The sequence below is a fragment of the Triticum urartu genome, chromosome 5A (genome assembly GCF_056163025.1).
Source record: "Triticum urartu cultivar PI428250 chromosome 5A, HENAU_Tu73, whole genome shotgun sequence".
In the NCBI taxonomy this organism is placed as follows: domain Eukaryota; kingdom Viridiplantae; phylum Streptophyta; class Magnoliopsida; order Poales; family Poaceae; genus Triticum; species Triticum urartu.
In genome coordinates, this window is record NC_141877.1 from 61,922,213 (window position 1) to 61,937,209 (window position 14,997).

Here is a 14,997-nt window from a genome sequence, read left to right on the forward strand (position 1 = left end):
TAGAAACATATATATTTTTTCCAGGACTTGGGTTTTCCAAAGACTCTTCCATGCGTCCTCGTTCATGTTTCTTTCCGAAGAGCCAGGCAAGCCATTCAGCCAAGCTTCGCGGCGATCCCTGGTAGAAATTAACATTCTGTATGCAGATTTCACCGAGAAGTGGCCCTTTTTCTCATAATTCCAGCTCCATGAATCCTCAATATTCCGTGTGCACAACGGTATACTCGATCATGCATCGCCGTTGGTTCTCATCATCACAAGCCTGACCCGGACTGGCCCAACCCAGCCCAACTGACCTGGACTGGCCCAACCCAGCCCACCTGCGCGCGTACTTCATCGCACCCCTCTCCCCGTCGGCTCGCACTGTCGCACCCGTGCACCACCACCACCCCACCATCACCAAAGGGGAACGAGCGCCGCCGAGCACGCACGCACGCCCGCCTCCCCCCACCGGAGCACGCGCGCCGCCCCGAATTCGCCTCTCGCATCCGTCGGGCGGTCTCCTCCCCGTGCCCCTCCACTTAGCTGGAATGGCGTCGAGCGGTGACGCAGCCGGAGTTGTCGGTAAGCCCTAGCTCGCCCAAACCTCTCCTGCTACTTTCTCCTCCCAGCCAGCCAGCCGCCAAGCCCCAAATCTCCCCGTATGCGACCGATACGATGCTTCAATCCGTCCAATCAGTCGCGGATTTGCTCTCTGACGCCGTGGATCCGTTCCCGTCCACCCATCCATGGTTCGAATCTGGTCTTCTCCGGCGCGTCCGCGGGGGAAGAGATCCCCCTCTGCTCAAGTACCTGTGTTAGGGTGTGGACTACTGCTGCGAATGGCAGATTCTTAAATTTAGCAAAAACTGGGGTTCAGTTGAGCTCAGTTCATTCAATTCTCGGGACTCGTGTTAGGTCGTCGCCTTCATGCTTCATGGTAATATAAGTTCCAGTATTTAGGAAGAATTGATGAGCTGGCATCCATTGCCGCCTGCCTTCCCGCGATGTCTTGGCTGCAGGGCTCTGACACATTAGGCAACAAGTAATGTTTTGACTGCGAGAAAATTATGGGAAGTGGTCTTTCATAGGTCGCGGTATGGTATGGTGCAGGAAGCTCTGCACCTGAGCCACATACTGTTGCCCCCATGTCACTAGGATGATGATGCGGGGTTGCTTGTTTGGATGAAGATACCATGGAACTGGAGTCCATAGCTGCTGGTAATCTGTGTGATCTATGATGGAGTAGGAATTGTCAAATTTTATCTACCCAGAAGATAGGATGAACGTAATGACTTTGCTGCTGGTGCCGATATTTTCGTAAAATGCATCATATGGACTAGCTTTGTGCCAAGTGGTGGTAGATAGGACACTATCATACGGATGCAAGCAGCGACCCACTTATCCTGCAAAACTCGGCAATAGTTCGCCGCTCACAAAATTGACGCTAGCATGCATACTATGATACTGGCCGCGAACACGCCCCACTTACATCCTTAGACTATCAGCTCTTCATCTAGTCCAGAGGATTGCTACAACTGAATACTTGGGGTTAATGTGTTCCCCGTCTATGCTTGTTTGTTGTCACGACATGAAATAGTTTGTTGGCAGCTGGCCGCTTTGTTCTGGGAAATTCACTATGCGAGTCTGCAAGGTGTAGTCAACTGGGCGATTTTTCCCTAAAAGAGCAACCAATCACACTTTATATATTTATAGAATTCACTAATCCTTGGAATAGAAGACACTTAATGTATTAATCCTTATTGCTTCCACACCACATTCCCACTATTGTCTAGAGCTTGTGAATAGCCGCACCTTTTGGAAATACAGGAATAAAATCTCATTTCTGTGATTGTTTAGCTGTACAAGCGAGTAATCTTCTGATGCTACACAGCCAAGGGAAATGGCACATTAAAAGAATGAGAACAAAATTAGGTAGAATCCAAGATATCTGAGAATTTTTGTCATTTAGGATTGCGATAATTTACTCTATGCAGCCGGGTGCAATTATCCCTTCGTTATCTACTGGTCCTAATTGCTCATTGGAACAACTTGTATTAGAAACTCTGCAAGCAGAACTAAAATTGTTAGTAAGCTGCCGGCTACCTGGTTCAGTGTATTTTGGGTGAAAAAAAAATTATGGTCATTTTTCGTTTTATGTATGTAGCTATTCTGAACATCAGATTTGATGATGTGCCTATGCTGTATCTATTAATGTTGTTGGAAGTGAATTATTGATACTGACTGCCATAAAAATATTTCTGTAGTGCCGAGGAACTTTAGACTGCTGGAAGAGCTTGAGAGAGGAGAGAAGGGCATTGGGGATGGAACAGTTAGCTATGGAATGGATGACGCAGATGATATCTACATGCGCTCCTGGACAGGAACAATAATTGGTCCCCACAACGTGAGATATTTCCACTGACCATTGTTTTCTTGAAATATGATTTGTTGCATTTCTGAGTTTGTGCTTTCTTGTTGATCTATATATGGTTTTGTAGACTGTCCATGAGGGCCGGATTTATCAGCTGAAGCTTTTCTGTGACAAGGACTATCCCGACAGGCCACCGACTGTTAGGTTTCACTCAAGAATCAACATGACCTGTGTAAATGCCGAGACTGGATTGGTATGGCACTGTCTCTTGTATATCCACTTGTTCTCCTTGTATTTCAAACTTAACCTGGAGCAAAAATGCAGGTGGACCAAAGGAAGTTTAGCCTGCTGTCCAACTGGCGCCGTGAGTACACAATGGAGAACATCTTGATACAGCTTAAGAAAGAGATGGCGACATCACACAACCGGAAACTAGTGCAGCCTCCGGAGGGGACGGTCTACTGAACGAGCGCTCATCGCGTCGAACGTGTCATTCCCAAGGACCCTCGCGGTTCTCATTTTAGATATCGCATAAGATCGCAACATTTGGTGCAAACGATTATGTATAACTTTGACGGTGTCCTTCACATGGTTTTGTGTGTCTTGTCTTGTTATATCTCCTGGGTAAGCCTGTGTTGTAATGATACGCTGGAGCTTCAGCTATGTTTTTAAAAGTACCATTACGTTGCTTCGTTCTTGGGGTCGTGAGTACTATGCTATGCTGTTTGGTTATTTTGTCTGTAAAACCTTCTCCTTCTCCTGTGTAAACCTTATCCTCGTGATTCTGGTGATCAGTGTCATCTTGCCAATGGTTTTGCTCTGCATGATGGATCTTAAGACAGTATATATGTCGAATGGGTATGTTCATATGTGCATTGCTCTCTAAAATGCAATGCTTGCACACTAGTAGAAACTTTTAAAATAAATTGCACAGCCTGTTCACAAAAGTTCTTTAACAAATCTGCCTTTTTTGTTTCTCACTTAATTGTAGCAAATTACTTTTGAGTTTATAAGAACAGTGCATGCACAAACGCCCACAACATGTGTAAACATAAACACTGATTATGCTTTAGCCGGTTGATGGTCAATTTATGCTTTAGCCGGTTGATGATCGGATTGACCGCCTCAACAACCGTTGGGTGGCGTGCGTAATGGCCCTCCGATCTCTGTCACTCAGCTGCGCCCAGCCATTTGCAACATGGCTCATGCTGCGTCCGGGCGTTTGCAGCATGAGTTGTGTTGTGGTCTGTCGAAGCGTTCACAGCATGAGTTGTGTTGTGGTCTGTCGAAGCGTTTATACCTTTGCAATGTGGCCTATGTTGTGTCGGCAACAAACCCTATTTGCTCATATCTGCAAACAGAGTTGGTATTGCGCTTGAAGCCGTTGCAACAAGGGCCACATTGTAAACTGGACTACATTGTATGAGTTGCTGTGGTCCGTTCGATCAAACTTAGATCCAACGGCCATGAAGGCAGTCAACGCGAAAAGAGTTATGAACGACTGTTTTTGAGTGTTTTCCTTTTGGAGATTACCATTTAAATTTGATAAATACTTCCTCCGTTCCTAAATATAGGGTTTTTAAAGATTTTATATAATAAGAACTACAAGCGGATGCATATAGACATTTTTTAAAGTGTATATTTATTCATTTTGCTCCATATGTAGTCTTAATTAAAATCTCTTAAAAGACTTGTATTTAGTAACGGAGGGAGTAATTTAGTACTAGGAATTATAGTGTACTCCACTTTGTGCGTAATTAAGATCACTAATGGCCTCCTTACAATCCTTGCGGTAGAGAATCAGGAGTGAACCGGGATCAAAAGAGGACCCACCGATCTGGACCCTCCAGCGGCCCGTCCCGAATCCTAAAGCCCTCCACGCGCCGTCCGATCCACCTCCCCCTGCGCCTTCCTCTCCAATCCCACTCCGCCTCGTTCACTCCTCCACCTCTCTCCCCCTCCCTCTCCCCCGCCTCGCCACCACGGCGAATCCATCGCCGCCTCCGCCGCAGCCGCCGATCGGGCGGCTGCCGTCGCCCTGCCCGATGGCGGCCGCGGGGGATCCAGAGGAGCCCCCGAGGCCCCCGCCGCCGCTCGAGCCCTCCGGATCCGAGGCCCCCACAGACGCCCCCGCGCCCGCGCCCGCCCCCGTCCCTCCCCCGCCTCCCGCCCCAGCCCCCGCCCCCGCTCCGGCCGCTCCTGCCACCGAAGCTATGGCGCTCGTCTCCGCGCCCGCGCCCGCCGCGGTGTGGACGGCTGTGTCGCCGCCGGCCGAGGCGAACGGGAGCTCCGACAGGAAGAAGAAGTCGGTGCCCCCACTTTTTACCCTTTTCGGCAAAATTCGGGTTTCGCCTCCGATTTCCTCTTTTGGTTCGTTGCGTGCGGAGTATTTTCTCTGGGATTCCCTCTCACCAGCCTTTCATTTTCTCTCCCGTGTTTGGTTATAGGAGGAAAGCGGAGGACGGCGAAGGGTGCAGGACGTGCAGCTGCAAGAAGTCCAGGTGCCTGAAGCTGTAAGTCGCACGATTTTTCCACTGTCTCGCTGGTAATGCCAAATGCTGCAAATGTCTCATCGTAGAACGCCTGAATTTAGTGAGGGGAGAGATATAGCGAGCTTGGATTCTCAGCGCATCTTCTAATTGTTTAGGAGCAATTGGCGTTTTGATCCGGCACTAGTTCAGTTGGACATCTGCAATGAGTCTGGTGCTCTTTTTTAGCAACTCTAGATTCGGTGGTCGAGCATTTCAGATGTTTGATGGATAAGGCACCCAATGTAGCCAATCGAGATCCCTAAAGATTTTGTGACTCTATTTGAGCATGTTTACCAGCTCTATTTGAACATGCCTACAACTTAACAAAACACAGCTTTATCCAAGCATGTTGATTTGTTGTTTCAATTTTACGTTCACCTGTACTTACTGGTTACTGCTGCAATGTCACACACTTGAAGCACAATTAAAATTAGTAGATTGGCTGTGATTCTGGTCTAGCTGTACATAGCCTGCGTGTTAGTGTAAGGCTTCACAGCACTCTTGCAATGGAGGGAACTGAGTTTCTGGCAGGGGGTGGTGATGCATGGAAAAGATGGGGAATGCTGACTTTTGCATGCACTGATGCACCCACCCTGCACACACAAAACATACACCATACCTATCTATCCACGCTCATGCATACCCACAACATGATTTATGATTTCTTACTGCTAAATTCAAGTTCATTACTGTTGTACTGATCAATTGCTTTATGTCTTGGCAGTTATTGTGTGTGTTTTGCTTCTGGGTCACAGTGTTCTGAATTATGTGGCTGTGACCCATGTTATAACAAGACTATTCATGGTGTTCAACAGAATACACCACCAGGCTTGCCTTTGCAAGTTGTTCGACCAGCAGAGGGTGGTCAAAATTCAGCGGTATAAATCTTGTTCAAACATGACATGGTAAATGTGTAGCTATTTCCTTGTTCTATTTTTGACGATCCTGATACTTCTATTCTTCTCTCAAGGAATTTGCAAGATACCAAATTGATTTTTTTAGAAGAAAATGCACTTGCAAAAAGTCAGGCTGCCTTAAGAAATACTGTGACTGCTATCAGGTTCTCTATCCAACTCTATCCTATTTTTTAAAAAACGACAACCCTATCCTATTAGTTTTTCTCTTCTCTCAGTTTGTGACTGGTATTTTTTTTCTTCTGTGTTTGAAGGGAGGGGCGGGATGCTCCATCAACTGTAAATGCGATGATTGTAAAAACCCATATGGGAAAAAAGGTAACATAATCTAGTGCCAACTCTTGGAACTAGTGAACTACGTACTAAATTGCAAGATGTTAAAGTCAGTGCTGTGTAAAATGATATGTGCTTATTTGGTGGATGGGTAACTACTAATTCATGAATGGGTTGTCACAATATGAACGTGTTATCAAAGTTCAACTAATTATTATTATGTATTTTTGCGTCTATGAGAACATTTTTGTTTTAGAGTATTTAAGATTGATTAAGAAAAGCACCACAGTTATGCAAACCACCGGTCTACACATATGGAATAGTATTAGCTATACTCTACATTCTATAGGTTGTACTCCATCTATATGGTACACGTTGTGAACTATATACACTGCACAATAAGGTAAATTACTCCCAGTTAATTTATTAGTAGTGAAGATAAGCTAACTCGGCACTTAAATGTAAAAAAGGATGATTTATAGGAGAATGATCTATTATTTATATTATGTTCCTGCTTAATATTTGGCAGTGTTTACAACTGGCCATATGGTGTTACGGTACATTATAAATGTTTTGGTACCATAGATGACCTCAGCTTTTTACCACGTAATACTAACTCTGGAATGCATGCTGGTTCAGGGCCTTCAGAATAGCTTTGCTTTATTCTGCATATATTAGGTTAGGATATGTTGGAATTTGCTTGATGAATTCTATTGCAGTACCTTTTCTTCTTACAAAGATGTCTCATGTCGGACATAATATTGGGGATTTATTTTTTCTGATGATTTGCTTGCTACCCCTAATGGGAGAAGCTGACTTGATCTCAGTTATAATTTTTGGTCTGTACCTAAAAACGAAATTTTGTTTGTTCATGTTGTGCAGTTGGTGTTATTCTGGATGGTAAAAGTATTCTTGCCGCACCCACACCTACCCCAAATGAAAGGAATGGTGCGGAAGTTATCTCAAGTGATGATGATGATGATGATGAAGATGATTATTACATGAATCGTCCACTGTCACCTATCCCCCCATCTCCAGTATCCAGAGAGTCTTCATTCCAGCAGGAGACTCTAGTGGGCGTTGAAGTTCATACTGTGAATGGGCACCTGTACCCGAAACCGCTGACCCAGGTGCGGCCAGAGTCATGGCAGCTCTCGAGGAGGCCTGCCGAGGAAGCACGGGGAGATCAATGGCGCTACATGAGGAGGCCCAGCGAGGACGGAACATCCGATGCCATGGAAGGACACGCTGACCCCAAGTTTCATCATCAGAGAGACAGCAACAATAAACAGCGGGAGAGCCATGCCGACAACAGGTTCAGCATCCCGCGGTGCATCGAGGTGATGAACGGCATGGCGGACCTTTCGCCGGTGGACAAGTCGCTCGCCCCAGACGTCTTCTTGGATCCAAGCAACCGGGAGATTTTCCTGTCGCTGAGTGTAGATATCCGGACCATGTGGCTGAAGCGAAAGATGAGGAGCCTTGTGTAGAGAATAGTAGCACCGCCGCGGCGATTCTTTTTCTCAGTCAGGAGTAATAACACTTGAAATAAGTAATGCGGTGTGTGCTGTAGATATCCCTAGTCTCTTCTGATTATGAGTTATGTGTTTGATGTGTATCTAGCACCGACTAATCTATTTATGGTAAATCTATATTGGGACCCTGCCTGTTCGCCGTGCCGCAGTAAGTTTGCCCTGATCTTCGGCTAGAAATGAAGTTCTTCACCCTGCTGCTGCTGCTGCTGCTGCCTGATCTCCTCTCAAGGTTCATGTATCATCTGTCTGTCCGCCTTCTTCTGGAAGGGGCATCTGTCTCTGGGATGCAAGAGCCACTGATTGTACATACAGTTTATAATGGTGATGCTCAATGATTGAGCCCTAAACTGCAACCCTGATGATGCAACCTGAAGCCTGAGGTTGACAGGAAGGAAAAGAGAGCGCTACTAGTGAGGGTTGCAGCAGCTGAGTTGACAGCAACAGCACCAAGACAGGTCCTTTGCTCCGGATGCTCCCTGTAGCCCAATGAGACAAACCTGGGGGCATGTGAGCCATGGGCGCCATGGAGGAGTGCCCCAGATGGGGTGCCGGCGCCGGAAGGGACCAGCGCCTAACTGATTGGCCGTCGCCCATGGACCATTGCCCGTGCTCTTTTTTCTTCTTCCTTGGCCAACAGGGATGTCGACGTTCAGTAACATTTTCAACATGAGCTTCCGTTCTAGTAGAAGGGGAGAGTTTCTCCAGATCACTGTCCGTGGTCATCTGTTCTCCTTTTGAGATTTGTGCACCTTTTCTTCCTTGGCTAACAAGGATTATCATCTTCATTGCTGATACTGGTCGAAAACTGATGTCGGTGCTCAGGAACATTTTCGGCATGAGGTTCTGTTCTTCAAGGGGAGACATACTTGTTCACCGCGAAAATCTGGCATAAAGTCCTTCGTTCCAAACGTGGCCTTAGTTTTTTTACCATTGTTATTAGTACCCTACTAATTGAGTTCATTACGGCCCACTTATGCTCTTTACAGTGGTTCCTTCTTCGTAGCAAATATTTGTGCACGTTATGTCTGAATTTTTCGACACCATATACGGTTTTCTATTTAAACAGTCCTCTCAGAGGAACCATATATGATCTGACAGTCCAACGATTTCATCCTTTTTTTACACCAAGTGTGCACCCTGCTGGAAGCCGAAAGCCTGCGCTGTTTTGGTGCTCCAAGAAGCCGACATTCCGATTTGAAGCTCCAGGAAGCAGGATCGTCTCATCATGTCCTTTCTCTCTCTCCATCTTCTTGTTCTTGACTGAATTTCTTCGGCATGATAATGTGTTTAGGGAAAGGGGTCTCGTAGGCACATTAAAGGTTTATATAATTGAAAAAAAAAGGCTCGTGGCTGTCATCAGAGGCTACACAAGTTGCACCTTACAAGGTGGCAGATGCTCGCCAAAGTGCAAGTAGAGGCAGGGTTTTCAGGGGTCAGTGATGGCATTTTGCATTAGCCGGAATTTTAGAAAGTGCACACGTACTATATGTCCTGGACAGTGTAGAACCACATAAATAAATTGGCTTTAGCCATTTTTTCCAGGGAATGTCGAATGACAAAAGGTTTTAGCTGCTCATCGGATCAGCCATGTCTCAGCCAGAGAACGTGATTAAAAATGTGGAACTAAAGTAGACGACACATGGTAGCCTGGTAGGTCCAGCGGCCCAACTGATGTCTGGCCCACGCGCAGTGGGCCCATCACAAGTAAGGCTGCTTGTCAGTGAGAGCGGAAAGCAGGGGAGGAACCAAACTGGTGTGTTCCGGCCCGGCTTGTGCGGCACACTTGCGGCCATCATTGCGGCTTGCTCCCCTCAGTCCTCACTGCCACTTTTGCTTGTCTCAGAAAAAAAAGGAATAAAAGATTAAATATTTTTCAGAAACTGATCATGTACTGCTGGACATTTTGTTACCAATGGTCCAATGCCAAACATGGCCTAATATATATACTGAGATAGAAAGCAGGACGGCCAGATTTCACGGCATCATACCAAGTTATCAACCCTCCCAAGAGGCGAAAACACCTCGATGCGAAATGGAAATTCCCGTGTTTCAAACGGAGCGTAATGTTCATTTTTTTTTGAACACGGTACATTCATAGATGCTCATATACAATCACCCATATATACGCGCACACCACCCACCTTTATGAACATCTTCGAAATACCGAGCGGGCACAACATCTTGAGATTAATGTTTATTTGACGCGTTTGTTCCCACGACGCAAAGGGTCAAAAGGCACACATGAATCAACCGTAGGCGGGCAGTGACAGTGAAGCCGTGATGGGCACCTTTCATGTGCACATCCGAAAAAGGACCGGAGATCATCAAAGAGATCACACACGGCCACACAGGCTGCAGGCAAGCAACAAGCTACATGCCATGCTGAGCTCGCCAAAGCTCATTGATTGATTAAGCGAGATACATGAGATCTCCCCTTTTCTTCTTTTATTTTTGGGTTGCCCGCATCGATCACATGGAGGTACTGCCGATAATCATGGATGGAGAGAGCATGCATGCTTGCCACCATTGTAAAGCCACCATTTGTATATATGTTGGTGTCGTGTTGCATGCCTAATTTTGGTTCCACGTACATGTGGTGGGGGCACACATATTGTTTTTCTTCTTAGCCTTTTCTCTGAAAAGAGAGGCCCTTATTAGCATTTATGGTAATGCGTTTACGTACACTCTAAAGTGTCGAATAATTGCGAGCAAATCGAGAGTACATGTATGCTGCAACTGGTTTTCTTTCTTTCTTCTTCTTTAACTAATATTGTGTCAATGCGCTTTGGATGTCGTACCGGAATCAAACTTTAGTCATTTTTTCTATTTCATGCATACCAAAAAACATGTTGTAGATATAGACATGGTTTCTGAAATACAACTCCAAGCGTCAATTTAATATGAATATAATAAAGTTATATCAAGTCATCGACAAGTAATACAGATCGGAGGGAGTAGTATTTTTTTTACCAAGCAGTCAGCTTGGTAAGCTATGAAGAATGCAATCGATGTTAGTTTTTTTTTTACAAAACTGTAGAACACTTTCATGAAAAAATATTAATCAACATTATGTTCATTTGGTCAATCAACAATATTGCTTGTATATCGATAGTTAAAGTCAGATTAGTTTGGTTGCACATTATTCTCTAGGGAGCTAGGGTGCATCTTGGAGAATCGAGCAAAAAAAAAAAAACTGGCCCTAAATATGATAGCAAAACCAGTTTGGCGTGTTATATTGCCCCTGGCTTGGTGTGATCCTGTATCGATCCATGCATGTGAACAACCTATGGCTATGCTAAAACCTAATTTCGCTTTCCATTGCTAGATCAGATATCAAGCGGAAGAAAATAACAAATATGTAGGTCGGCATGTATACCAAATTGTAGCTAGCCGGCCGGCAAGTTTCACCTAACCACGATTTCTAAAATAAAAAAAAAGGTTTCACCTAATCACGTTCACATGCGTCCAGGCATGGCTAGGCCAGCTCTAGACTTGCGACAGGTGGACAATCACACAGTGCTTGAGCAGAAGAGCAGGGCAGGAGCTCCGAGTTATATCTTGCATGTTAGCTAGGGCATTATCCATGAATTAATGGATAGCACTTGGACTGAAGAAGTTGGTGCCCAATTAATCTAGATGAACGTCGTACGCACCAACGTGGTGGGAACTGGGAAGACGATCAGACCAGACCAGACTAGGGCCAGGGGGTGCACATTGCCTTGCATTGCCTTGCGTCTACTGGTGGACAGCGAAGCTAGCCAGCTATGTAGGCATCAATGGCGTTTGAGTGCATGCACTGGAACTGGGTGCATGAGAGCCAGGCAGCGGCGGAGCCAGGATTCGAGTATAGGGGAACCGAGTACGTATATTGATCTAATCTCGTTGGTAATTATTCGTCGCTTCTATTAAAATTGTTGATCGTTGGCTCGTCCCCCTGGCTCCACCCCGAGAGGGTCCTTTCCAGTGTTATCAGTATCAGTGTGGGCTCATCAGACCTCTCTTGTACTTGCACGTCCCACATGGGCTATTTTGTGGTACCCCCAGGCCCCGTTGCCTGCCTTTGCTGCTCCACAAAATAAAGGGTGAGATGATCCGGATCCGTATTGGCGCGGGAGGAGGATCCAGGTCATCCTCCAGTTCGAGCTATAAGATCGTGAGAAAAATACTGCATAATTTGCAAAACTTGAAATGTAATTTGGTCTACATATGTGCAGAGATATACTCCTACCGTCTTGAATTAGTGTTAGATACGTCCGTATATATACACAAATCTAAGACAGGTAATTAGGGACGAAGGTAATATAAAAATAAAAGTATTTTTTAAACATGGATCAAATAAAAATCCAGCTATAATTAAGAAACGCTAATAAGTGGCTTTCCTAGAGTAAATGCTATGACTTCGACAGTGCACCCAAGAAAAGCCCGATTAAGCCTAGCTCGTTGATTAAGCCTACCTCTAGTTCTAGCTAGCTGATATCGCCAAAGTCAAGCCGACAGTCCCCAGCTGAAGCAATCTTCACCTTTTGTTACTTTTCCTTCACATTAAGATTGAACCGCAAAAGTGATAAACCGTCCTCTCCTTTTCACTTGCCATTGTTTTGTGTCATGTAAAATGCATGAAAACTACATATTCCGGGCAACAAGCCTGTGAAACTAAAAATATTTTAACAAAAACTGCACTGCTTGTTTGCCTGAGTGTGTCGTTTATAGTACATCTATAATCATTCACTCTCGCTCGCCCCCCCCCCCCCCCCCCCCCCCCGTATTCTGGGGATTTGCGTGGTGGACCCTAAAGCATCCACATCACACGATCCCTTCCCAGCTAGGAACATACTTTTTTTTAGATTTAATTAGAAACTCTTCCGAAATTTAAAACCCACCAACCCCTGAACATGCAGCGTTGCATCAACCGATCACGAACCAAAAGAATCTGAGAATAGTGTCTCTATCATGTCGATCATGTGTTGTACTACGCCCCATGCGCACCAGCTTGTAATTCAAGCTGCTTAACCACACAAATTGCATGCACATTCTAGTTTAGCCAATAGAAAAACTATTATAACGTTACCTAGTTTGGTTTAGCGGATGTTGTGCCATTGTATGGATAGCGAAAGATGCACGCTCGGTCATTGATCTTGTCCATAGCTTTTACTTTCGCGTAAAATACATTTTTAGTCATTGAGCTTGTGGAGATGCTCACTTTGCTGACTTAAGTGATTAAAAAATAAATTTTATTACTCATACCAAACGTAGCCAGTACTTTGCTAGTGATGCAATGACATCTTTTTTTTTCTTCGAAAAATGCAATGGCATCTTATGGTCAAACTGAACCTATAAAGTTATGGCCAGATGTAGTCCTGGTTGAGTAATACAATTAAAAGAAAATAAATAAGTAAATACTCCCTCCGTCCCATAATGTAAGACGTTTTTTGGCACTAGTGTAGTGTCAAAAAACGTCTTACATTATGGGACGGAGGGAGTACAAGATATTACTACCTCCGTTCGAGTTTATTAGCCCCCTTATAGTTTTGGTCAAACTTTTACCTCTAATTTAACTATCAAAAAATAGGTTGTAAACCATAAAAATAACATCATTGAAAACCTTTCCAAATATTAATCTAATAATATAATTTTTGTTAATCAAATGTATGATCAAAATTTGACACAAAATACGAGAGGCCAATAAAGCAGGGTGGATGATGCCTTTTTGCTAGAAGTACATAGACAATGTAATGGTAGACAACAACCATCAAACGTGTGTAGTCAAGTCATCAGAAAAAGAAGACAGCAAGCTCTGCATGCAGCATAGCCAGTGTGCTTGTTTAATTACTTCCATTACTAGTATTTAATCATGGTTTTCTTTTCTAATTCTAGCACTTCCCTAGTAGCTCTCATGCCTGTCTCCACTACTACACATGCTTTGTTATACAAATGCTGCTCTTAAGAATGATTAGGGGCCGTGGTTAGGCGTGCAATCCCTCTCCCACACACTAACCACAGGCTGTTAATAATAACTCCTGAATTGACTGGGAGAACATGGCATCTGGTCATCATGCAGTCCATGTAACTGTATAAGTAAACTATAACCACAGCGGCCACGATTTTGCCACTACTCTTTCTGTTAGAGAACCGGCAGCAGAGCTGTGTTCGGAACTGAAAAGGCAAGAAGATTGTTACATAGAGGTGTATTTATATTCATTATGATCTTTCTTGGAATTTATATCTCTGTTTTTTTTCAGAACCAAATATAAGAGCTACTCCCTCCGTCCCATAATATAAGAGCGTTTTAGACACTACACTACAGAGAAATTTCACACTACAAAACCTCTTACATCCAGAGTATAATCACGTCTTCTATTAAATATCCTCTATAACGCTATGCTCCCTAATTTTTGAAGGAAATATGCTCTAGAGGCAATAATAAAGTTATTATTTATTTCTTTATATCATGATAAATGTTTATTATTCATGCTACAATTGTATTAACCGGAAACATAATACATGTGTGAATACATAGACAAACAAAGTGTCACTAGTATGCCTCTACTTGACTAGCTCATTGATCAAAGATGGTTATGTTTCCTAACCATAGACATGAGTTGTCATTTGATTAACGGGATCACATCATTAGGAGAATGATGTGATTGACTTGACCCATTCCGTTAGCTTAGCACTTGATCGTTTAGTTTGTTGCTATTGCTTTCTTCATGACTTATACATGTTCCTATGACTATGAGATTATGCAACTCCTGTTTACCGGAGGAACACTTTGTGTGCCACCAAACGTCACAACGTAATTGGGTGATTATAAAGGTGCTCTACAGGTGTCTCCGAAGGTACTTGTTGGGTTGGCGTATTTCGAGATTAGGATTTGTCACTCCGATTGTCGGAGAGGTATCTCTGGGTCCTCTCGGTAATGCACATCACTTAAGCCTTGCAAGCATTGCAACTAATGAGTTAGTTGCGGGATGATGTATTACGGAACGAGTAAAGAGACTTGCCGGTAACGAGACTGAACTAGGTATTGAGATACCGACGATCGAATCTTGGGCAAGTAACATACCGATGACAAAGGGAACAATGTATGTTGTTATGCGGTCTGACCGATAATGATCTTCGTAGAATATGTGGGAGCCAATATGAGCATCCAGGTTCCGCTATTGGTTATTGACCAGAGACGTGTCTCGGTCATGTCTACATAGTTCTCGAACCCATAGGGTCCGCACGCTTAACATTTCAATGACGGTTATATTATGAGTTTATGAGTTTTGATGTACCGAAGGTTGTTCGGAGTTCCGGATGTGATCACGGACATGACGAGGAGTCTCGAAATGGTCGAGACATGAAGATTGATATATTGGATGACTATATTCGGACACCGGAATGGTTCC

At 44.3% G+C, this 14,997-nt stretch overlaps 2 protein-coding genes across 2 annotated transcripts; both read left to right on the forward strand.

The window, feature by feature from the left end:
* Window positions 1-339: 339 nt before the first annotated feature.
* LOC125507874 (ubiquitin-conjugating enzyme E2 variant 1D) lies at window positions 340-3,045 on the forward strand. Its single transcript, XM_048672399.1, has 4 exons — window positions 340-564; window positions 2,247-2,386; window positions 2,481-2,606; window positions 2,678-3,045. Exons 1-4 carry the CDS (start codon window positions 531-533, stop codon window positions 2,816-2,818), a joined length of 441 nt encoding a protein of 146 aa, XP_048528356.1. The 5' UTR covers window positions 340-530; the 3' UTR covers window positions 2,819-3,045.
* Window positions 3,046-4,275: 1,230 nt separating this feature from the next.
* LOC125507875 (uncharacterized) lies at window positions 4,276-7,738 on the forward strand. The gene is made up of 6 exons (XM_087525507.1): window positions 4,276-4,658; window positions 4,801-4,866; window positions 5,609-5,762; window positions 5,855-5,944; window positions 6,053-6,116; window positions 6,954-7,738. The coding sequence occupies exons 1-6, from the start codon at window positions 4,399-4,401 to the stop codon at window positions 7,559-7,561; spliced, it is 1,242 nt and encodes a 413-aa protein (XP_087381633.1). The 5' UTR covers window positions 4,276-4,398; the 3' UTR covers window positions 7,562-7,738.
* Window positions 7,739-14,997: the final 7,259 nt, after the last annotated feature.